The following is a 23,691-nucleotide window of genomic DNA, read 5'->3' as shown; positions in this document are numbered from 1 at the left end:
TTGTATTGTGCCTTTTGCTACCTCAATTGCTTTGTCATAACGTGCGCGGCATTATCGTCGCAACACTTTCTTTCTTTTTTTTTTTTTTTTTTTGGCAACGATTCTGATAAGACCGTTGCATAATCTCACACAATCGCTTTTTCTACGCGCCCATTTTCGTTGTGCGCTTGCCATAATTCTTCTTCGGGCCCGCGCTACGTTTACGGGCGAGGAGATATCATTTATTGTGTGACCAGTCAATTAGATAGGAACTTCAGCGATACGCTTTTGCTCTTTCTGCCCAGGCGAAGAGGTCCACGCTGGGTATCGCTTCGAAATCTGTGCATCGTCTCAATTCGTTCCTGGGGAATTACAAAAGAAATATTAATTTTTATGAAAAAAATGTATAGGTATTTTGTTGATTAAATCGCAGATTTCGCAAAATTTCAAACTTACCCTGCTTGCGGCTTGAGAAACACATTACGCTGCATGTGCGTGATGTCGTCACCGTTGTCGCAGAATATTCGCGCTAAGGTGACGTTACGTAGTTGAGTCAGTTGTTCTGTAACGAAAAATTAGTCATACTTTTAGTTTTTAATTAAATTTAATAATTTGGAACACACGAGACGATGTGTAGAAAATATTTGGCGTACCAGGTGTGAAGGGATGTGGTTGCGTCGCGGAGTCGTAAAAGAACCTATCGGTACGCCGCGATCTAGAAAATTGTTCGTAAATAAGGCAACGGAAGGTCGGGCCGATCATGCCGTCATCCGCTGGCCTCTCCGCCATGCCACCCACAATAAGATCGACGTCATTGGGGTGGGAGTAGATAGTACGCAATTTTCTCATCATCTAATAACCGAGCGATAATCATAAATTAATCAATGCTGTAAAAATATTGACAGTAAAATGAGCGAACGTGCGACGTGTTGCGAGCTTACCTCTGTAGGAATGTAATCTAGGAAGTCATCAAAAGTCTTGGCAGCAGGAAGTCCGCAATATCTACGGTAATAGTTGTAGCCCGGGAGGCCATGGTCGCGGCCACGTTCAATGTCCAAGCTAATGGCATCTAAGCCTAAATCGTTGCCGTTGCTAGTGTACAATTTGCTTGTTATCTGTAATGCGACAGCTCCGATTATACATCGTAAAAAAAATTCTCTTTCATTAATCCAACGTGGATATAATAAATCGCGTTTTAACAAAAAAAGAAAAAAAAAAAGAAAAAAAAATGTATCTTATACTTACATCTGGAATGAGATTAATATCCATTTTCTGGCTGGTTTGAGTAGCAAGACCTCGTAGCAAACCATCGAGCACCTCTTCCGACTCGATTACACGTGGATTGAAAAAGTGCTCCGCCAACTGTAGCGTTTTGTTTTGCTGGCGAAAATTATCTGGCAGGCTGAAATAAAAGAGCTAGGCTTATTTCGCTATACTTGCACTTTGCAATCGTAGAGTTTATTTCCAATTTATTTCAACGCTTACCTCAGCTTCCCCTGCATCAGCGAATTTAAAAAGCGTAGCGCTGCGGTGGCAGCTTCGTTGCTGACCGCCGGTTCGTCGTCGGAGTTATAGTTACGGCTGTAACTATTTCCTACAGTGAGACCGATGGCTCGAGTGTACTTTCTGCCCAACAAAATGGGCAACCACTCTTTGTACGTAATGTGCTGAATCTCTGCGATTACAATGCGTCTGGCCTCTTGATATAAAGTCTCATCTGACCAATCGGGATTTAAGTTGGCAAGTTCGTCGGCAATACGATTGTGTTCACGGTGCCAAATCGTGTGAATTGCCGCTAACTGAGGATGAACGTTTACGCGATCGTCACCTAGTAAATGTATATTCGTTAGAACGTGTGAATAGGCGCTTTGCTCGTGACAAATACATACATTTTTAATTATATGCGTATATAAAAAGCACATCGTATAAATTCTTACCGGAATTGTAGCAATTGTCTCCGCATTGTAACATGAGTTCGGCATCGCCTTTCGGCAAGTACGCGTGATTATTTCGCACGTTGACGCGAAGATGCCCGCCTTCGAAAGTGCGAAGCTCGCGAGATTTCTTCGTGGTAGAACCGTAAACCGTGGAACCATCCAAAAAGTGGCTCGCTTGATTCATCTAAAATAAAAGTTATATACAAATTTATTAAGAATTGCACTAAAAAATTAGTTATAATTTTTATTAATTAAAAAAAGTTCTTTTTAAAGCGAAGAATTAATTCTAACGCGACTTAATACGTGACAAGTACTTACTTGTTCCACAGGCCCGAAAGTGCATTCCGATCTTAAAACGGGTAATGATCGAACATAATTCATGCACCGAACGTAATGCTGACCGTAAACGGGATCGCGATCTGGTACGCTGATCGGGGAGCAATCTGGATGAATATGACGTGGTGACAGAGTGTCTCCATCCGGTTGGCAGCATGAGATTGGTTTTCCGGTTGAAACTAAAATTACGAAATAATGTTTTTAATGACGTGAACAAAAGAAAAAAAAATCCTGTTTATGCAACGAAAATTATTTCTCTTATCAATGCATCTTCGCTTCATATTTACTTCGACGCGCGGAAAAAGAAACGTTATTTATAAATTCTAGCCTCTGACGTCAGAGTTTACAGTTGAAATAAAAATGAGATAAGAATTTTTTATTTCATGAGTTCGCGTTATGCAGATTTGTTGTTGATTCTTATAAGGGAGAAAAACAGTCGTATATTTAGCTACGAAAAATACATTCCACTCGGCGCATACTTCTTAAGTAGCGAATCAAAAGTCGGGCGTCTAAAATTAGGAGGGTGAATTAATTTATGCAGGTATTCTTACCCATTTTACGAACAGGGGTGTGAGCAATGTCGTGAGCGATGAATTGGCTCCATTCCATCACAGCCAGTGTTCTGCTAGCGTCCGATTGATCGTTCGATGCGGACAGAGCGGCGCTTACGAGCCTCGGGCTTGGCAGTGGTTTCTTTGTATGTCCGATGCGCCTCGGTTCTTGAATCCCTGCTTCCCAAATCGTAAATTAGATCTCCGTCACGTTAACAGCTCGAAGTCGCAAAATCGGAGTAAATCGGTGCTACTTTAGCGCGACGCGGTGCTTTGCTCCTACCGTGGATGCTCGCGAGATAAATCATAATCATAATCATTGAATTACGCGAGCAGAAATTATAATAGGAAATGATACGATTTCGTGACAATTTGCAAATCAACCAGTCGAACGAACAGTCATCGTACATAGATCACATGTGACGTGATTACTCCGATTTTGGCGAGCTTAAAACACGCGCGCGCGCTTAAAAATGGTACGCTTGGCAGTGCAGCACGAGAGGAAACCATAATGACTATAGCTGCATAAATTTTCTGTTCTGGCTTAAATTAGGCGAGTGTACCGCCGGCTGTGCTAATCTTGAGATCCTAACTGCCTACAACCTGCCCTGCTCGCGCAATAAATTCAGGGAACGATCAGAGGTGTAATTTCGTCTAGGTCGCGAACGGTATCTGGTACAAAGAATCATACATAGGAATTATTATTGCTAGAGAAGTTCGTATTCTGAGATTTTTCGGAGGACTGTTAATCTCGTTTCTGACGCTGATCGGTCCCTGAAGAATCCTAAATCTCGTGCTGCAATGCGAGACTGCTAGCGAGTATCGTTCCGACTACATTGACTTCGACGTTCTGATGCGTTATCGAACGACAAGCCGTCTGTTTGCCTCGCCGTTTGTTAAAGCAAAAAAAGCAGAGACGCGCGTAACTATGTGTAATTTCACGAAACAACGGCTCGCGGATATGCAATCGATGATCAGGCATCGAAGTTACGGCCCCTCGAATCGAAAACGCTCGCAGAAACGTCCCCGCGGACTTATCCGTAGATGATCGGTGAAGGAGTTCGAACGAGCGAGCCGAGCTGGGAGAAAGTTTCAAACGTAGCTTAAATGTATTGAAAATACATCTCGCAAGCGTTAACAACGTTCAAAATTAATTTTGATGTTGAGAGAATAATGTCAGAAAAAAAAGGGAATCTATTCGATGAAATTTAATTAAATTTAAGCTCAAAGATATTTCTATTTAACGCCCTATTACAGGAAGTATATCACAATGGGCTTGTTCGTTAAGTACCGAATGTCAAAACGAGGTCTGCACATCAAGTGCGCCTGGACCGCGTACTCCCAAGCCGAGTCCCCTCGTTCGTTACCTTCGCGCGAGCTGCATACTGCCGCGAATTGAACAGAAAAAACAACTCGAACTAGTGTTACATAATAAATATGATACATTATTAGGTATATCCGAATTAGTTTACATACACATTCTACTGCTGGATACAATCTCCCGACCGGGGCACCCTATTGTAGACAGTATTATTCACTGCTACACTCAGGCATTTTATGCTCTATGTGCCTTATCGCACAACAACTGTAATGCAAATCACAGAATATAATTTGTTAAGCCAATCGACGAACGTTTATCCATTAGCGCCCAAGGATCAGTGTGTACGTGTACACGTATTTGTATGTATGTACGTATGCACATTTATCCACGTAGGTGTATGTATGACACGCACGTGCAAGAACACGTGCACGCACACATTCACGCGCAACGCCAATATATGTATGCGTGTTTAGATGTATAAATGTGTATTACAGAGATGTGATAAATGGGATAGATGGGTTAGTGGGTCGAGGTTGCTGGTTGACAAGACTGGACATCCAAGATGTCGTTTTGCTTGGATCGTATAAAATCAAAACAAGAAGCGATGACGTCTAATTATTAAACCTCGGACGACATTAATCTCGAGCAGTAGGGAAAAAAGCCTGCCGCGATACAAATCGCGCAAATCATTGTTCACGAGATATAAACTTTTTCGCGAGCTTGTTATGTCAAAGTGGCGTCGTGAGTTCCGCATATATAGAGCGAACCTTTCAACAACGTCGCGCTGGTTTTATATACCGGAACCCACTGTGCGATATTTTATAATAAACACATCGATTATCTTGGACGTTTTGCTTTCCCTACGAACGCGGTGACTGAAACGGTATTAATATTTTTATACAACAGTAATATTACGATATTAATTATAACTATATTTCATTTATACATATAATTCTCGCCAAATGTCGAATTCACTCATCCATCTGATATAAAAATTTAAAAAAAGAGAAAAAAAAACATATTTTAATTTGTGCTTATTTTATTTCTTTTTTTTACTTATTTTAATTTTTCATTTTTGATGTATGATTTCGACATTTTATCCTACACTTTGTTAGAAACAAAAAAGAGATACGAAGAAATAATAATGGCTCCTGAGTACTAGTAATAATCAGTATCTAATTATAGAAATACAAATTGATTGCGATGATAATTTAAATGATTAATCTGTAAATTCTTATTTACAACCGACTAGCTTTTTTGGAAATATCAATTTTTAATTCGACGTCATATCGATTTGTATTTCTAAGTACATTAACACAAAACGCTTAACTGTGGATTCTACGTCATAGGACGTGTTTAGAATAAATTTACTTTATCTCGAAAGAGAGGGGCGTGTAAAAACGCAGAAGCTATATGATACATCAACGCGAAAGGCACTGACGTAACGCGAGGAATGCAATGTGCTGTTTAGCAAAGTCTCTCTTTTTTTTTTTTCTTTTTGTGCAACAAGAAACTCGGGAATTTTTGATTGCAGAAAGGAAACACAATAACGAGAACTCTTATCTGACCCGAGTAGCTTGAGAACAACAACTAGAATACGTCTCATTTTATCGGTGTTAACAAAATCGTGGTATAATACATATATTATTATTCAACTGCGAATGTTCGAACCCGATAATGTGCAGAGCTATCGTTGCCGGTGCACGTTGTCAGTTCGGCCTGATTTGCGAAAAGTATGCGTGACTGAACAGCTCACATTTTTATCATCATGTATATCGTTTACGCGATGACGCATTCCCATTGCTACGTCTTTTCGATACACACGTGGTATTCAATAAATATGCAATTGTGAAACATCGCATAAAATAACATTTAATTGACACCGGTTACTGTCACGCGCGATAAGTATTAGTATTATTCCGCGTAATTAAGATAAAAATTATATTCCCCTGTAATGGTCGCAATTATACAATTCAGTATGATTTTCTACATCGAGATACTATTGTTTTTCCCGCTGTCGTTGTTGAGTATCATCGAAAGACTTTTGATTAAAAAAAAAACGAACTCGTACATGTCTACAATTGCAATTAATTTACTTCGCCTAACAAAAGAGAATTTCGTTTGGTCGAAAGTAGTCTAAGAACAATGCTCTAGAAGTATAGGATCGGATGGTCGTTGGGGTAGGAAACTGAGGCGGAATAAGGAAAGCGCTAAACGTTCAGAGGCTGCAAATAATTGTACGATTATTATTCCACACAAAGTTTAACGACAAAGAATCTTTACGAGAAGAAGACGCGCTTTTTTTTCTGAAATATCGCTTTACTATGAAATTTCTTCCCGTGCAAAGTTTCCAGAGGAGAGATGGGGGTGTAATCGCGCGTGGGGGTTGCTTACGAATCGCGAACGGGGCCGAAAGTACGCGCGTTCAGCATTTATTTCCCTAGCGGCGATACGGCCGGGATGCAATCAAACCTGGACAACTGATGAGAACGACGCCGTATCGCGAGCTAATGCGGTTGACAAATCGTAGGATGGGCTAGAGAAAAAGGGTAGGCGGGATCACAATAGGAAGACGACACTTACCGTCGAAGTATTGGGAGAACAGTACTCTGGTGTACGCGGTCATCGCGCTGCCCCAGCTCGGGTTCTCAATGTTATTGCAGGTGCCGTCGATGCTACGGTATTTCGACATTTCGTCACATTCAATGCTATGCACCGCGGCACAAGATTCACCGAGCGGAGTGCCCCGCAAGCCCAGCGTCGATATGTAGCGCGCACAGTCGTTTTTATCTAACCCGAATCTGCGACAAAATTAATCGAATAGATTAGACATTGATTAAATTTCATTCTTTGCGCACGTGATTCGAGAATTAATAATTTGAAAATTAATATTGTAAAACCGATTACTTACATAGGATTTTAAATTTCGACGAAAAATGATTAATAATTAAGACAATTAATATACGATGGTTTAAATTAATAGAAAATAATTTTAAGCGAGTAATATATTGATGAAACGTACCTTCGGCAGTTTTGTTGTACGAGGTACGATGACGCTTTTGTTGCTACGATAGCATCAATACTCCTGTCAAAAGCATCCACGGTAGGATATGAATTCCAGAATTGCTTCTCGGACGGACTTCGTGCTTCGAGCTCGATACCGGCGTTCGCAATATTATTCTCAAGTGTGCTCATGCGATCAACTAATGTTTGCGCGAACGTGATCGAGTTGTTCAAAGTTGCCCCATCGATTCTTGGAAATCTCAAATTTTGAAGACGCCCGGTGTCCACTATGACTTCGGAACCGTAATCAGATGGCAGTCCTGAAATTACATTTTTGAAATATTTTGAAATAACAATCGAAGCTATTTTTATATGAAATATAATGAAAGCGTAATCTAAAACTATCCTTCGACAAAACCTTCGTGATTTAATCTAGATCCGTGTTCCGAAATAAATCGGTCAATTAAACGTATCTGGATCGTCTCCAAATATTGCTAAACCGACGCGTGGTCAAAGATAGATGATAGGCAAAATTATGTTAAATAAAATTGCACCTTTATTTAAAAAAAAAAAAAAATCAATTTTACAGAAAATAAAAAGAAATGTAATTAATGTACGAGATCGTTTACCGTAGCATCGTATATTTTCCAAAGTGTTTATTAATTTTTAAAAATTAAATTGCTAATGAACGAATCGTCCTCGATTTTCCATAATATGAAATTTATATTTTTATTTGAAAAAAAAAAAAAAATTAGGCGTACTCACCAGTGTAGCTGGAAAGATAGTTCTGTAGGCCCTCGGGTAGTCTGTAGGTGCCGATTGAATGGGAATGACCCAGAAGTCCCATCGTCTGCAGGGACACCCAGAGAATCGCCAGAGTGGCAACAGAACCCGCCATGACGCCGCCGGCTGCACAAAACCAAATGACTGACCAGACTGACTAAACGTTAGATTGTTAAGACGCTCTCCTTTTACATCTCAATACATGTGACTCACGCGAACGTTCGACGTTAACTTACACTCGCGGCGCAAAGAAACTGACTCTCTCGTCACGAATAAAATGTTATATTAATATCGCACGGCTTGCTCGAAAGGATGTCACCGCAACCACCCCCCTTTTCCCGCTTGGCACCCATCCCGTTAACGTGTGCCGGACATACACATGTGCGCATGATACCACTGATTGCTAATTAATAAGTTAAATAATGTCTCCTTATTTTTTTTAATGATTTATTGTTGTACAACGCTGCCACATTTTTATATATTTGAAACCTCTTCGGTATCAGACATCCTTGACTTTGATCTCACGATATTTATCTTTGTACGAGAAAATTAAATGTTACGGAAGATAAGATTGCTCACAAAAAAAAAAAAAACTTGTATTATCGTATCAGTTTATTAATTTTAAATTACAAATAAACTCGACTTTTTTTTTTAATTTGATCTTTCTGAACAAGTAAACAAAATTAAAATTTTAATTGTTATTAATAATTGTTTAAAAATGTAATATAATTTGCCAGAGAAAGTTAATAAGTTAAATTAAAAAATATTTTGTAATAAGCAGACATTTTTCAGGTTTTTCGCGCGATATGTTTTTTGAGACATTAAATAATGCATTACAATGCGGAACGAACAATGTAGACGAATCGCTCGACCTCGATGAACTCGTGAAGTATGTACACGACGTTTTATTAAACCGTATATACGTACAAAGAATTTCTAAGAGCAACATACAAGTCTTACGGATTAAAAAATTTATTTTTTAAATTGCTAATTTAATTAAGCTAGAGGTACGACTGAAAATAACGAAGTAAAAATATTTCTTATCTCAGCTAACATTTGTCATTCTAACGTGTTGCGTTCAAACGATCTAAACAGATTTCTTGCATAAGCACCGGCCGGCAAATTCTTTTACGTTTCTTCACGACCTTCGCGCTTGTTCTCTCAGCTATTTATAAATCACGTTTTAGCGAGACTATCAGCAAAACGATATGCGTCTGTGTGCAATTCCTATCCATATCTCATTAATGTAGTAAACACGTCACAACTCGGGTGTTCACGCGCATCGCACATGCCTAGGTGCAGCTGGCTCTACTTGTTATCACGTTGATCCTTTCAGTCATACAACAAAGGCTTTATTAACGACAATAAAATTTTAGGGCTCTAAACTTTTTCGATCTTCACATAAAAATTTAAAATCAAGCAGCACTGGTCAATAAGTTTTTTATTGATAAACAGAATTACTTCTAATATTTTTTATAATTTTTTTTACTATTATATTTTATATATTTTTTTTACTATTATATTTTATATATTTTTTTTACTATTATATTTTACTAAATTAATTTTATTTCTCTCTGTTTAAAATATACTACGTAAAAAAAAATTGTATGCGGTCACGTGAAATTTAACCGACGGTTCTTCTGAATTTTTATACAGGTCGACGATGTTATTGACACGTGACATGTATGTAAATCGCGGTCATTTGACGTGCTAGATCATCGTGGGTCTTTTCTATGCGATAACGCGAGCGGTGCAAATCAACAAATTACAAATGCAAGACGTGCATTTGCGGGACACGTGAACAGCAATGATGGCGTCGCTAATATTAGCGCACTCGAATAAACAGTTTCCAGCACTCTGAGAAATGTCTGGAATAAAAGACGTGTCGCGTTCTCTTGAATTTTTCTTTCTCTTTCACAGACGCTCTCTAAAATGCGGCGCGATGCGTTCGTAATCGTTCAGGCTACATTCCACATTAAGAACCTGTCAACGATAGCGATATCACTTCTACGTTCTCTGAAGGCATACTTTGGATTCCGCCACTGTATCTTATCGGTATATTTAGACATTGACAAATCGTTACCGGATACATGATCCATGGGCTTCTCTAATCCATGCATCGCGTAAACCCAGCGATTGTTGTCGACTGGTGCGACGAGGAACATTCTCCACTGGTGCAGCCAGGTATAACGGCGGGACGCGCTCTTCGTTGCGGTCGCGTATCGATCAACTCACGAGTGTGTTTCGTGCGCTCGTACCTGGGTGCGCAATACCAAATCGTTTCACTGATTTTCACGAGTTCGCTGCCGGCGAATGAATAAAATGCACCCGCGGCCACCGTGACGTATCTTCAAAGTTCGTATCAGGTGTGCCGCGAAGAGGTGGACGCGTGGCGGCCGATAAAGACGCACTTCCACGATGGTGATACTCAACGACGGAGTTTCGCGCTGCGAATACAGAAATTTCCCTCTCTACTCCGGTCGCTCTGTCTCGCTCGCGAGCTCGTTCGAGAACCCTTCTGCCATCTCGTTCATTCATTTATTCTTCTGTCCCGTTCTCTCTTTTATCTCAGGGTCGACGTGAATCGGACCGAATTAAAATATTGCCTAGAATTGATAATAGTCGACTATCCGCGAGTACTTTAGTACTCTCCTCCACGTATGCGAGCGGTATTCTAATATTTAAATTACATTACGAGTACCTACATCTGCTTCAGAATTTATTTGCTGTCTGAACAATCAGTTGAAAAAGGCAATAAAGACATTTTAAATATGCTGTCGCTAATAAAAATATGTTTAAATATAACAGATTGAATGTTTCAGATAAAATTTTTTTATTGCATCGCCTGCATATTTATCTGGAAAAGTGATAGTCGGTTATTTAAAATTATTGGATGAAAGTCATTGAATATAGTGTTGATTTTCGTTGGTAACTTCTGCTTTGGTGCATCCACAAGGTACATTACTGAGAGCTCCGTGCACATCGTCCGTCTTACTTCCATTCAGGTTTTCTTACATTCTCTGTATCTCGTTTCCTCGTATGCCTAAATCCGCTTTATCGTCTCCCTCCCTTACTTCGCTCTTTGTCTCTCCCAGGGGATCTCTCTCGATCACGTGCACACGTTACGCACATTGATTCCACATACGCTCTCCAGCTCGCTTTCTCCTTCGCTCTTTTCGTTTGTCTCACTTTGCGCGATGACTCGCTCGCGTTTTCATTGGCTCGTTACTTCCCACCAGCGGCAAGTCACCTTATTTAACTTGAAAAAAAAAATTCTATCACTCGGTGAGCACGTGCTCGTCCACCTCCAGACTTCCATGCCGGCTTTCAGAGTCTGGCCGTTAAATTCTTGTTTCTTCCTTCGATACACTTCAGTTTTTTAACGCGCATTTTTTTTCGAGCAGTCAAAATCAAAATATTTTTTTTTTAACGATATAGCAAATATCTACAAAATTTATTTTTAAAATTCTACGTCGTTTCAAATTATAACTGTAATTCGAATACTTTCTTTAGTCACTATTATTGGTTCTTGATGTACAATTAACGATTTTTTTTTTTAATTAAAATTGCAAAAATATATTGAGCTCGCTCTGATTTGATTCTTATTCTTCCTCAAACGTTAAGATCAAGTCGTAAATCATATCTGAGATAAGAACGAAACGAGCAATGCGAGCGCGGTTGGAGAACACAATTTTTATATATCAAAATCTTTTATTGTCTTTAACAAAGCATTTTTATTTGCAATTCGATTTTTGTATAACATTAGACACGTGTCTACTAATAACAGCTGTGTGCAAAATTTATTCTTTCGATTAGAAATACGAAAAGGGACTTTGTTTTCTAGAATATTAAATAATTTCGGGTCTTTTTATGGAGAGACCTGTAGATCTTCTGCCATTTCTGTACAATCCCCTATAGGTTTGCCAGTACTTTTCCACTACTTTCGCCGTAGAAATATACAGTTTGTTCCAGAAAATACAAGCACGCGTCGTACCGTAGGTTAAGGCGTGTCTATTGAATTTCTGTGGAATTGTTCTCTCGTAAAAATAAAGCCGATGTCGTGCGCGAGCACAATTTTAATCTCGATAAACAAACCGTAAAAATAGCAGCGGCAAACTTTAAAAAAAGATTCAACGACGCTTTAAGATTTGGCACTGAGAAGAATCGTACCGCTCGCGCGTAACGTTCTCACTATGGTTAGCTTGACAATTCCACAATTAAATTATGGGTACAATTTATCGAATCACTGTCGAATGATTTGCATGCAAAATAACACGAGACTCGTACACGCGCGAATGTTGCGAGGAGTTATAAAGACCCGATTAAACGGCATTATTGCTAATAAAAGAATGACAGCGCCTACGTGAAGTTCTGGCACTTATTCGATTAAGCAGGGCCTTGATAATAAAATTATTAAGGTTAAATCGAGGGAAGTTTATAAAAAGAACTGGACGATCGATCTCGTTTACGCGCGAAAAAAGGTTGATCAGTGATTCAATATCGACGAGAACGCGGGTTTTAATTCTAATCTATTTATATTTTACTTAAAAAATTTTAGTAAAAATATTTTATAAAAACGTATATGTATACATAACCAACCGGATCTTTATATGCAGCTTAGACTCGTAAGTACTATTCGAAGAAAACTTTATAGATAACGTTAGTAAATATTTTCACCTCGCTTTGTCTTGTTGTTAAACAAAGATAGCGAATGTTAATTACAAGATTAAAAAAAAAAAGAAAAACTTTTTTTATTCTCGTCATATGAGTATCATTTCATTCAGATTAGATTATAGTTAATCGATAAGATTACGTTGTTAAATTGTGTGTTATGTACGTGTATCTCGTAATCATGTAACGACTCACTTCTCGAAAAACGGAACCGGCTTGAATGTAATTTGAAGTTAACTTTCGGTCGGCACGATAATTGTCTTTCTTTTTTCTATCGCGATGAAGAAACCTGCAACGACGCGTCTTTCACTCACAATTAGACGAGTTAGAACCCGGGCTCACCTATGTATGACTTCTTGCAACGTTCTACTCGCAGATAGTTGTTTAGACAGTCGAACACTTCAACGCCCATCTTTATCCTCCTGGAGTAAACGTCGAGCGGGCCGCGACGAGACCCGCTTGCTCGTGGAAGTTTAGACCGTTAGCGACGAGGCTTTACTTCACAGAAACACGTCGACGCGCACTGTGGTTATGTATATAGACACGCCAATTTTCCACCCCGGATCAATATACCCGGATATCGGCACGCGGGACTTCTCCCTGTCGTGCCTCCTTCCACGCCCTTGAGTTGCCTGCGGCACCGGCGACAAATTTCTTGAAAGACTCTCAAGTAACTACTGACGCCGGACTAGGAATATTTTTTTCACGTTTTGAATAAATCGTGCACTGGCTAGGTTAGCGGCAGCTGATTCTGAACCACATTGACCCCTCGAATTTGTCTCCCCCACCCTGCTCCTTTTCAATCGAGCAGAATTTTTCACCCTCCGCTAACGCATGCGTCTTTTCGCGCAAATGTCAGATGACGGGGTTGCCCTTTGAACTAATACGGTAGTAATTTTTGTCAGAAACATCAATATTTAGATGTGATACTAATCGTAATTAAAAATTCTTGACTTTAATTTCAATAAATTATCTGCTTAATGGGTAAATTACTTTATTATTTTTAATTCTTTAAATTCATATTTTTAGTAAAAAAAATTAAAATTCTGCGTAAAAAATAAAATTTAATTTAATCTTTAATTGTCGGTGATAAAAATATAAGTTTCGAGAAGAGAAAATTTATTAGAAATGAAACGAATTTCTATCTATTGTAGATGTAAACATTCGGACTAAGAAGTGGCAAAGACTTTGACCGGTCTAACCAGCATGTGATGCAAACGTGATAATTAACAATGTTATGCGACGTTCCTATAAATTTACTTCTCTTATTCTTTTATTTGCTTCCTTTTCTTTTTAAAAAATAGAGATATATCTGCGACTACTTGCAAGTAGGCACAAGTAGAACCTACAGAGTCATCTTAAGATTTAAACAGGTACTCTTTATACACGGCACTTATCACATAATGATAAATTTCTGATTTGGTTGCTTAATTATATGTGTAAGTTATTATAATTAATTCAAATTTAGAATCACTTTTAAATGTAAACAATTAAAAACCATGCGGAAAAACGAGTTTTTAATGACTACGACGTTAATGAGGTAAATTCCACGGGATATTATTTTATGAGAGAACGTGTTCTATCTTTAAAAAGGAACCGAGAAACGGAGCATAGCATTTTGAAATTATTTCATGCAACGCGTTCTGCAAACTATGTAACCTTATGTGATAACAGCAGCGGATCCAACGACATAACGATTTAGTTATTATTTCATTAACTTATCATTTCTGTTTACGAATACGATATACGCTTTACTCGCTCGAAAAGTTTAACTGCCATCCATCTTCGCACAACTTTCAGCATTAAATTCTTTAAAGATATATGAAACGTATAATAGCTCATAAACATATTAAAAATCTTAATTTATAAGTAAAAGAAATAATTTGACTATTATTAGTTTCAAATTATGTTAATATGTCATTATTGGTTTTTTTTAGTTAAAAAATGTTCTTTATCTCTACTTTTAGTTTCTTTCTTTTTTTTCTCAAAGGGTGGTGCGGTGACTTTACAATCATTTGTCTTTAGAGGATTAAATACTTTTAAAAATTGCAGTCAAAAATGACCTGTCAGTATAAAATGAGGGTTAAAAATGTGAATTGTTATTATACGCTAGAAATGTATTCCGTTAATATATATAAACAGAGTTACTTACGTAAGACGGCTTTCAGCTGATATTTTGCGAGAGAATTCCAATATTATTGACGATGCAAACTGATCGTTTTGTCAGACAACACAGTCGCTTTATATTGGACAGTACAATTTCAATGCCCGCCGGCAACGCCTCCTCTTTTCACTACGAAACAAATGTTATCTTAAATGTCGGATAACAGCGAGAAGATAGTTGCCTTCCCGGGGTCGTTCCGGATCGACCCTTATCCCGCAAGCCGAGAAGTTTATCACGATTTGTGACGCGGTCACGCGCTTATATAGTCCTGAGAAATCGACGGATACACGATGACGACATTACAAATTGAAGGAAAAAATCGGAATACGAATAAAGAACGAGATATGATTCGCAGAAGCGACTGCATAAACAAAGGGCTCGATCTATATGAATTATTTATAAGTGGATAACGTCACTGCGCGATGCACTTCGTTAAAAGATGAGAATTTTCTGTCGAGTCAACGCGGCTGCCGTTGCGTTTCAACCAATGAACAAAACCAGATATCAGCCATTCCGCGAAACGCAGATTACAATAGCACGAAGTGCATTTTTTATTTGATTCCCTAGATCGACGGTGGCTTTTCTATATTTATTAATTAGATCTTACAAGATCTCTTCGTCGGAAAGTAATTAAATTGACGGATAATGTTTCTTGCGAGCACAACCGCAAAAAAAATGAGGCAATCGGAGGAAAAAAAAAAAAAAAAAAATTAGTGAATACCCCGCCGGAAACGTAATGGTAAATTCCCAGATTTAATCAATACCACGTTCCGTACTACGTTCTTTTTTGTGGAAAAAAATGTATGTCATTAACGCACAGCGGAAGGGGTATGGCGCATATCTGTCCAATAGGAAAAAGAACGTTTCTTTTGCTAAGTAATCGTTAATTCAAGCAAGAGAGACGACTGTTTCACTCTATTTTGCGACGAGTTCGAGTGCACGACCAATGACACATATCAATGATGGGGCCAACGTTCCTTTTGACACGCGATCTCAGAAATTGTTTTTATTCACGGTGCAAAGTCTCCTCGCGATCCGTAAAAAACACATACGCTCTTTCGTAATTTTAATGTACAATGAAGCGGTTGATACCAGTGAAAGCTGTTATGGGTAACTGATTTCAGGCGGAAATCAAACAAGATTTCATGTATTACAATACGCATACATCACAGGATTTACGCCTCTCGGAATTATAGTTTCTTGAAGGAGCGAAGTATCTTTTCCCGATTAATTAACTTTGTCGAGATAGAATATCTCAATTCGTTATTCGTGCCTTGGGGCGTTTATCGGAAACTCATATTTCTCATTCTATGTAGAACAAGGAGTAACTTAATTCTAATTTAATTTAATTGCTTTGTCGTGTGCGTGACTGTTTCCCGTGAGTTGGCTTAAGAATGCCGGCATACTCCAATAAAAATATTTTTAACAGCCTTCTAAAAAGAACAAAGACCGCAATATTTATAGATGTATATGCAAGTGTTAAAATTAATGTAAACCAGACATTTGAGTAACAAACGAGATATTTGCGTCTGGCAATATTTTACACGCATGTGGCGAATGAAAATATTTATTATCAAGGTATTATATTGCTTCTTTAATCAAAAAAATTTTATCCGTTAATTATCGTAAAATTATACAACTGTTCCCGTCAACACTCTTGAGCTGAGAATACAGCGGGATAATGTTATTAAATCGCGAACTTTTTTGGGTGGCTCGGTGTGCTTCACGCGCGTGAGATAAGGCGCAGATCATTAATGCTCATTCACTAGCAGCTATGCAAATAGCGAAGCGCGCACGGGGTTAACGTCAGAAATAGATTGAGTTATCGCTGCTCGTTGGTTCGTTTGTAAATTATGCATTACGGGTGCGACAGACGCGTGATGCTGCTCGATTAATTCGCAATGCCACGGGAATTAAGTGCTAAATAAGTTTTTGTTGCATCTACACGACTCGCGAATACAGCATATAATTGGCCGAGTAAATACTGGAAATTGAGAATGTCTTGTCTACCCGATAATTTCTTACTTTTAACGAGATGGTCTTATTTCTTACTCTTTTGATACTAATTAAATTACTTTTTAATAACCATTATTTGATTGGTATATTTTTGCTAATTAACGCTTATGATATTAAATGTAAGCTCCGTGATTGAAATAATTAAAAATCTTAAAACAGATATAAGAACATCACTCTATAACATAAAAACGGTGAATAAAAATCGTGATAGTTTTAACATTAATGCCCGTTAACTGTATTAATTGAAAGTGAATTAAAAATGCAAATTTATAAATAATTAATATATCGTTGTTAAGTTCGATTCTTCCGCAATTGACAAAAAAAAAATTGCATACGTTATCATAAATTAACACACTAAAACTATATTTCCTGCCTCATGAATTTGTATACAATGTGAAGTAATTTGTAATAACGGTTTCGTCATATAAGTGTAATTTTGACTTTTTATGATTCTACGTGATAGAAAGACTGTACAATCCATTTTTTTTTCTACCTCCAACTAAGATCGTCGTTTCGTAATACAAACGTTATTTAATCAGCTTTAAAGCGGAAGGTCAAGCGTCTTATAATTAAAACTAAGCTTCAAAGCTATATTCTATTTTATTAAAAAATTTTAGAAACTATATACGTTTCACTGAAACATGTTTTATTTGTAAAATAATTAATGCACTACAATTTTTTTTTCTTTTTTATTTTTAAATCTACTCTTAATTAAACGTCTCTACGACCCCTTTGAAATAACGAATCCATCATGCTTGACTCACAGTAGTCTTCCGAAAGCCGCGTGTCGTCAATTAAGGTTGAGGAGTTATCACGTGTTCGTATATAAAGATAAGATAGATCATAATTTGTTACCTGCAAAGTACCATAAGACAAACAGTGAATAAGGTGTTTATGTGCTAAGGAATTTGGAATTTCACTTTGCGTTGTACACACTGGAATAATTTACGTACCGCGCGCGATATTCGATCGGCAATGCGCAATTCGGTCCTCCTACGAACCGATGGTCACTCTGCTGTCGCTTGCACGAACATTCGGCAAAAACTGCGATGATCCATACATTTCTGTTGTCGATATTTGCAATTCACGATCGTGGATAAGCTCGTAAAAAGTATATGGAATGCGTCGGTTATCACCACCTCTGTTTGCTAAGTCGTGATACAGGACACCTGCGACGTACAAAACATATGACGCGATGCCGATTTGGGCATTGTTCCTGTAATGGTGCTCGAGAAAGGTGAATTCGCGAAGAGAGAAGGATTGAATGACGGAATAATACTGAGCGAAAAAACATTGACGAAAATGCAACGTAAGTAAGATGGGATAGCATTGTTCGTTTCTTTTAGTTTCACGTCATTGTAATCGTTATTCAAAAAAGGGTTTCAATTTTCATCGATAATAAAGTGGGTGCACTCGAATACTTGTCTAACACAGATATTCTCAGAGCTTTATTCGAGATATACTTTGATTTTCGGTCTGATAATTTGAGGGAATATTCTGTGGATGTATTGCAATCGATTAAGGTGGTTTTTTTTTTTCTTTTTCAAAGAGTTGATTTTTTTAATCTGTAATTTAGGTTTCTTCTCTTTAGTCGGGTGTGAATGTCGCAGATGGTTTTTTCTCGTTAATATTCAAGAAAATTGTATAGGTTCTTTTAGGAACCTGTTCCGCCCCACCGTGTAATGCGATGTTGTCGCGTACGTCATCGCATTTTTTGCACTTCTTTCGCTTAGACTATACTTTTGTAGAGAATCAGTGTGGAGATTGTCGTGCTCCGTTGTGCATCTGCAGTTGAGGAAGCATCCCCGAGAAACATCCCTCTCAGGGTGTACGCGCGACGATCGAAATTGACGAACAGAAATCGACGCTGGTGTATCGCGAATTTATTTCTTTGCGTTTCAAAACGTTCCACATCTTCCTTTCGACATTTTTTGAAGATAGATAAAAGTATTTTAATGAAACCCAAAGGCAAGTTACAATCAGACTCTTTTTATCGTACGTTTGTAAGTTGGGTATTATTTATTTTGTATTTTATATCAACGTTGAAATGTACTTTTCTTGTGTTATTGAACAAACTCGAAGGGCGTCGGTTTTTAATTAATTCTGAATATTATCAATCGAGTGTTGAAATGTTCGTTGAATTTAAAACTGTCATAAATATTCTTTGTACAAATGTCTTGGCTAGTATTTTAGATTGAATAAATATAGCTGTGCTAACAGACATATTAAAATTTTTTTTACTATTAATTACATTGAAAAAAATTTTATTTTAATTTAATGTTCAATAAGCAACATTTATATTAAAAAAAAAAATTATACATCGATAATACCTACGAATTGTATTATCGTCGTATATAGTGTCAAAATAAAAGCGTACATTCGCGAGAAGAGTATTCTATTTTGATAACATTAACGGCATTTGAAACGCCGTCAATATTTACTATCTTTCAATAAGTCGGTACAACGAACATCGTTTGTACATACGTGGATAGTTAGTTGGAAGTGCGGACGTGCTTGATAGGTGGCGAGAAAAATGGTTTTTAGACGTTTTCGTGATTTACTTACGATGTACAGATCGTATAGACGTTTTAGTCATATATCAGGTGTTAACTCAGGTTCAATTATACAAACGTAAAACAATCTTGTCGTCAGATTTTATAATCGCTGTTTAATCCGCTCTCTAGGTGAGGAAGTGAAACCCGAGGACTCAAGTCCTGCGAGCTTTGAAAAGGCAATTATAGCAACAGGCAAGTGAAGACAAAAAATAAGTTACATGAATTAAACTGCGTTATATTGTTAAGTCACGTTTAATTAACCGTTTTACCGCCGTGCGATATTTATTTAACATTTGATGTACACACCAGGATATGGAAAATTTAATTATTTGCTACTACTGGCGATGCTGCCCGCTTGCTTCTCCAGTATCTTCTCGTCGTCAGTCATGTCTTACGTTCTACCATCCGCCGAATGTGATCTCCAGCTAACGATGTTCGATAAGGGACTGTTGAATTCGATGGCGTTCGCAGGTAGTATCTCGACCAGCTTAGCAATTGCATAACAACGCTTTATTACAGGTGCCAGAGAGCTCGTGAGAGCCCTTGAGCGTCAGAGTTCGGCACACTTAGTCTCTATGATTATCGTGCGGTGTATGCAACTACGATTCGTAAGCAATAGTGAGGGCAAATGCGATCACGGTAAATACCGTACCATTTTATTTCTTGCCGCATGCGAATTTTGACTGGCCGATCACTTTCGGCCGGCTGTTTTCAACAGCGATCGCTTTTGATCCGCGAGTAATTAGCGGCGAATTAACAAACTTCTATAAGCCCTAAGGCGACTATCGTGGGGCTCTCCTCGCAACTGTCGGTGGCACTGTAGAATTCCAAATCAGTTATAAAACTTGTTAATTTTCGCTATACTGCTACAATAACAGGACCGAACAACCAAAACTCTATTAACAAACTGGATTTTTTTGCAAAAATATACGAATTTTTTTATTTCTTGACTAAACTTTAAAATATTAAAAATATACGAAACATTAAAACATTAATTTAGTACCGCGTTTGAAGATTAGCATTAAGAGAACAGAACATTTACATTTGCATTAATTAAGTTTTTATTTCTCTTGCTCGTCGATGCTGGCCAGATTTATCGCGAAACAGAGAGTAGATAATTTTTTTTTTATAATTTTAGACGAAATTCTCAGCTCTTGGCTAGGAGGCCCCTATATACGCTTATCTAGTCGAATAATTTAACAACTCGTCTTATCGTAAATTTATAACAACGTCGCAAATGTTGGAATAATATTGTTTCAGAGCTCGGACGATATATTTTGACGCTGTGCTATTTTTATATTTTTTTTCTTCCACATAATGCGTATTTTTTTTTTTTTTTTTTTACGGAAATTTAGACGCACAGATGAAGCCGGCTAACTTATTAATTTATTTTCAGGAATGATCTGTACGGCTTTCTTTTGGGGTTGCGTGACTGACATGTTCGGTCGTAAAAAAGTAATGTTTTACGGTTACCTATTTACCGGTTTACTAAGCGTGGCGACAAGTTTCTCGCACAGATCTTGGCTTTTAATAACGTTCAAATTTTTTGACGGCGTGATGTAAGTTGAAATGTCAGTTAGTATGGTATGACCGACGCAACTGACATGTTTGTTAATTAAGAAAAAAATTAAATGAGTTTTTTTTAAGTATTTCTTTATATTTAAATGCTGTTAAAATGATTAACGTTGCAATCAACAAATTGCAGCATATCTGGCCCGTATGCGGCGCTTATGTCGTACTTAGCAGAAATACACAACGAAGCACATCGATCGCGGTCGTATATGTGGCTTGGCGTGTTCTTTTCACTTGGAAATATTTCCTTACCATGTAAGTGCAACCTTGACACATCTTATTTACAGATCGACGGGGGGTTAAATTGCAAAGCATCGATTTTTAAGCCGGTGGTGCACGCGATAGCGCAACATATGTGTTGCTCGCATTGTATAATCGACTAAAAATTATATTTAAAGTTGACAAAGTTTTATGACGAAAGTGCGATAAAAGCGCAAAATTTATTAAAATGCGCGTATTTTAAGACAATTAAATTTGATGAAAATTTTTTATTCTGAATTTTTATTCGCAGGTATAGCATGGCTCATAATACCGCAAAAATGGTACATTACGTTTTTAAGTGAAACAACAGAGATTAGTTCCTGGAGGGTGTTCTTAGCTATTTGTTCATTGCCCGAGTTTTTAGCGTGCCTCGCTCTTTTTGCTTTCCCAGAGAGCCCGCGTTTTCTTCTTCTGAAGGGTCGGCACGATAAGGCACTAAGTGTCTTCAAAAAAATCTACGCTCTAAATACTGGAAAAGATCCTGACACTTATCCCGTAATACACGCGTGACAATTATATTACCGTGCATATTATATTTTTGCAGCAATACAATTTTATATTTTTATTATTAATTGGTAGATAAAAAGCCTGGAAAGCGAATATTCCGTCGAATCATGCGGGGAATGTATACAAGATAAGCTGAAAAGTTGTTGGAAACAGATAAAGCCACTCTTTTTGGGATCAAATGTCTTCAGATTGATATTTATATCGATGATACAGCTTGGAGCGACGATAGGGTTAGCTCAATTGACCTCTTATCTTCTCCTAATTTTAATTCTAAAAAAATCGAGTCTGTGACTAAAGTAAACGGAGTTGAATCGAATGTCGATTACGAAATCGCGCTAATTGCAGGTCAAATTCGCTTCGACTTTGGATGCCGCAACTGTTTGCGATGATCGAGAGCTACAAGAGCACTCTCATGAAGAATGATAGCCATGTGTCGAGCTTCCAGCCTTCGTTCTGTTACATGTTAGGTCAGGAACAATCGTATCTTAATTCCACGCAGTACAGTAACGCGTCGACGAGCAACTCTACAACAATATGCGTTCCAGTAAGATGCTAATTCGTAAATTTATAAATTTCAGTCGTGACAAGGAAAATTAATTTCCCACGTAACATCTTAAAATTTTAGGCGGAATTAAATTCTACAGTTTTCATCAATTCCATCGTTATCGCGGTAACGGGCGTTATCGGTTACACCATAGCTGGTTCCTTGATTACCGTCGTAGGAAAAAGAAAGCTCATGGGTAAGATTAATAAATTAATTTGAGTAACTTACATTAATAAAATAATATTTGATCGCGACGCTGCGATTTTATTAATTGATAATTATTCACGTGGTTTTCTGCAGCAATTTGCTTCATTGTCGCCGGTGCTTGTTGCGGTTCGCTATATTGGGCTGAAGATACTAGTGGTATTCTCGGATTGTCCGCAGTATTTGTCGCTATGACAAGTATAGGCGGTGCGACTGTCATCAATGTGATTGTCGACAGTTTTCCTACGTATTTAAGGTGCGACTATTATATATTGACATACCGTTTTAATTTTATTATAAGTATACGTCTGTAATTTTTTTTAATTTTTCTAGAACTACGGCGGTTAGTATAACTATGATGATGGGAAGAATCGGTGCGGTAATCGGCAATTTACTATTTCCCATTTTATTCAGTCTATCTTGTTTAGGACCATTTATTATGATCGGCACAGCTTCGTTAGGTAAAAAGAATATTTTCACATTTTACGTAAATTTATATTAAATTACATATTAATACATTTTTTTTTTTTAACGCTTTTAAATTTCTACTTGTAGTATCTGCATTTTTGGTAATTGTTTTACCTCGAAAACCAACGCAAGACGCAACTGACGAACCGAAAGATATCGTTTGATATCTTTCCGCAGGTATTTCACGACGGTTTTGTTAATTGTTTTGTTATTTGTCGAAAAATCGACGTGTAAATAGCATTTCATTTTTATACACTTTAAGAATCGTCGTTTTACAGCCAAAATTATTCATTGTGTAAATACGCACGGTCATCTAGCAAATAAGATTTATTCGCTCCCACCTACTATACTCTATATACATACGTTTATGTAAAATAAGTGAATAGATTATATTATTACACAAGTTAAAATGGAGAAAATGTGTAACGAGAAAAATTTATTTTTAGTACATTCCATGGCTGCAATATTTAATACCTTAAAAGTTAATATTAATTTGTCCATTGTTCTAATCTTATTTATCACACTTTTTTTGTCATCAACAGGAATAAGGAAAAATGTAATTGCAATACGTAGCGAAAAATAAAATAAATTTACTTATTTTATCACCGATACCTTCAGTAACTCCTGCCGTATGCAATTTGATACAAAGTGGAGCGAGGAAATTGCTGGTTTCTCTAGAGGAAAGCGTTAGTATCAGCGTAGCCAACGTATCTTTAGGATCTTTTTTGCTTCGTTCGGCTTCAGACATCATTCCAGAATATCATCGTTGAGAAACATGCTTGCGTAGCTCACTAAATCATTGAACCGTACCTTTTTGAT

At 37.5% G+C, this 23,691-nt stretch overlaps 2 protein-coding genes and 1 long non-coding RNA gene across 6 annotated transcripts; 1 reads left to right on the top strand and 2 right to left on the bottom strand.

Annotated features, from left to right (window-relative positions):
* Positions 1 to 66: 66 nt before the first annotated feature.
* LOC139102261 (salivary peroxidase/catechol oxidase) lies at positions 67 to 14,978 on the bottom strand. Of its 3 annotated transcripts, none has more exons than XM_070656036.1 (13): positions 9,994 to 14,978; positions 7,893 to 8,036; positions 7,147 to 7,447; positions 6,708 to 6,925; positions 2,804 to 2,980; positions 2,235 to 2,431; positions 1,917 to 2,100; positions 1,465 to 1,807; positions 1,225 to 1,381; positions 921 to 1,094; positions 633 to 831; positions 436 to 541; positions 67 to 341 (listed from the first exon to the last, which is right to left on the bottom strand). In XM_070656036.1, the coding sequence occupies exons 1-13, from the start codon at positions 10,073 to 10,075 to the stop codon at positions 254 to 256; spliced, it is 2,370 nt and encodes a 789-aa protein (XP_070512137.1). In that variant the 5' UTR covers positions 10,076 to 14,978; the 3' UTR covers positions 67 to 253. The 3 variants fall into 3 exon arrangements, with proteins under 3 accessions (XP_070512137.1, XP_070512138.1, XP_070512139.1); XM_070656037.1 differs by having other exon boundaries at positions 12,924 to 14,978; XM_070656038.1 differs by having other exon boundaries at positions 14,734 to 14,977.
* A 2,408-nt stretch (positions 14,979 to 17,386) lies between these two features.
* Positions 17,387 to 17,790, bottom strand: LOC139102308 (uncharacterized). Its single transcript, XR_011545680.1, has 2 exons — positions 17,715 to 17,790; positions 17,387 to 17,616 (listed from the first exon to the last, which is right to left on the bottom strand). It is a non-coding gene; the product is annotated as an uncharacterized lncRNA (long non-coding RNA).
* A 1,304-nt stretch (positions 17,791 to 19,094) lies between these two features.
* LOC139102268 (synaptic vesicle glycoprotein 2B) lies at positions 19,095 to 23,443 on the top strand. Of its 2 annotated transcripts, XM_070656051.1 has the most exons (12): positions 19,095 to 19,364; positions 19,446 to 19,508; positions 19,626 to 19,787; positions 20,713 to 20,875; positions 21,022 to 21,143; positions 21,400 to 21,644; positions 21,729 to 21,886; positions 22,002 to 22,200; positions 22,282 to 22,396; positions 22,501 to 22,660; positions 22,738 to 22,865; positions 22,960 to 23,443. In XM_070656051.1, exons 1-12 carry the CDS (start codon positions 19,295 to 19,297, stop codon positions 23,034 to 23,036), a joined length of 1,662 nt encoding a protein of 553 aa, XP_070512152.1. In that variant the 5' UTR covers positions 19,095 to 19,294; the 3' UTR covers positions 23,037 to 23,443. The 2 variants fall into 2 exon arrangements, with proteins under 2 accessions (XP_070512152.1, XP_070512153.1); XM_070656052.1 differs by lacking the exons at positions 19,095 to 19,364; positions 19,446 to 19,508 and having other exon boundaries at positions 19,742 to 19,955.
* Positions 23,444 to 23,691: the final 248 nt, after the last annotated feature.

Source organism: Cardiocondyla obscurior, linkage group LG04 (assembly GCF_019399895.1).
Source record: "Cardiocondyla obscurior isolate alpha-2009 linkage group LG04, Cobs3.1, whole genome shotgun sequence".
NCBI lineage: Eukaryota > Metazoa > Arthropoda > Insecta > Hymenoptera > Formicidae > Cardiocondyla > Cardiocondyla obscurior.
This window is presented reverse-complemented; position numbering and strand designations above follow the sequence as displayed.

What these genes read in the sequence shown, in the direction of transcription:
- LOC139102261 (XM_070656036.1), bottom strand. Translation starts at nt 10,075, where the DNA reads ATGTTCCTCGTCGCACCAGTCGACAACAATCGCTGGGTTTACGCGATG. An exon ending in GTACAACAAAACTGCCGAAG is followed by an intron (nt 6,926 to 7,146) that starts GTACGTTTCATC and finishes ATTTTGTCGCAG; the next exon opens with ATTCGGGTTAGATAAAAACG. An exon ending in CACCCCTGTTCGTAAAATGG is followed by an intron (nt 2,432 to 2,803) that starts GTAAGAATACCT and finishes TCGTAATTTTAG; the next exon opens with TTTCAACCGGAAAACCAATC.
- LOC139102268 (XM_070656051.1), top strand. Translation starts at nt 19,295, where the DNA reads ATGGTTTTTAGACGTTTTCGTGATTTACTTACGATGTACAGATCGTAT. An exon ending in GAATTCGATGGCGTTCGCAG is followed by an intron (nt 19,788 to 20,712) that starts GTAGTATCTCGA and finishes ATTTATTTTCAG; the next exon opens with GAATGATCTGTACGGCTTTC. An exon ending in AAGATCCTGACACTTATCCC is followed by an intron (nt 21,645 to 21,728) that starts GTAATACACGCG and finishes ATTAATTGGTAG; the next exon opens with ATAAAAAGCCTGGAAAGCGA.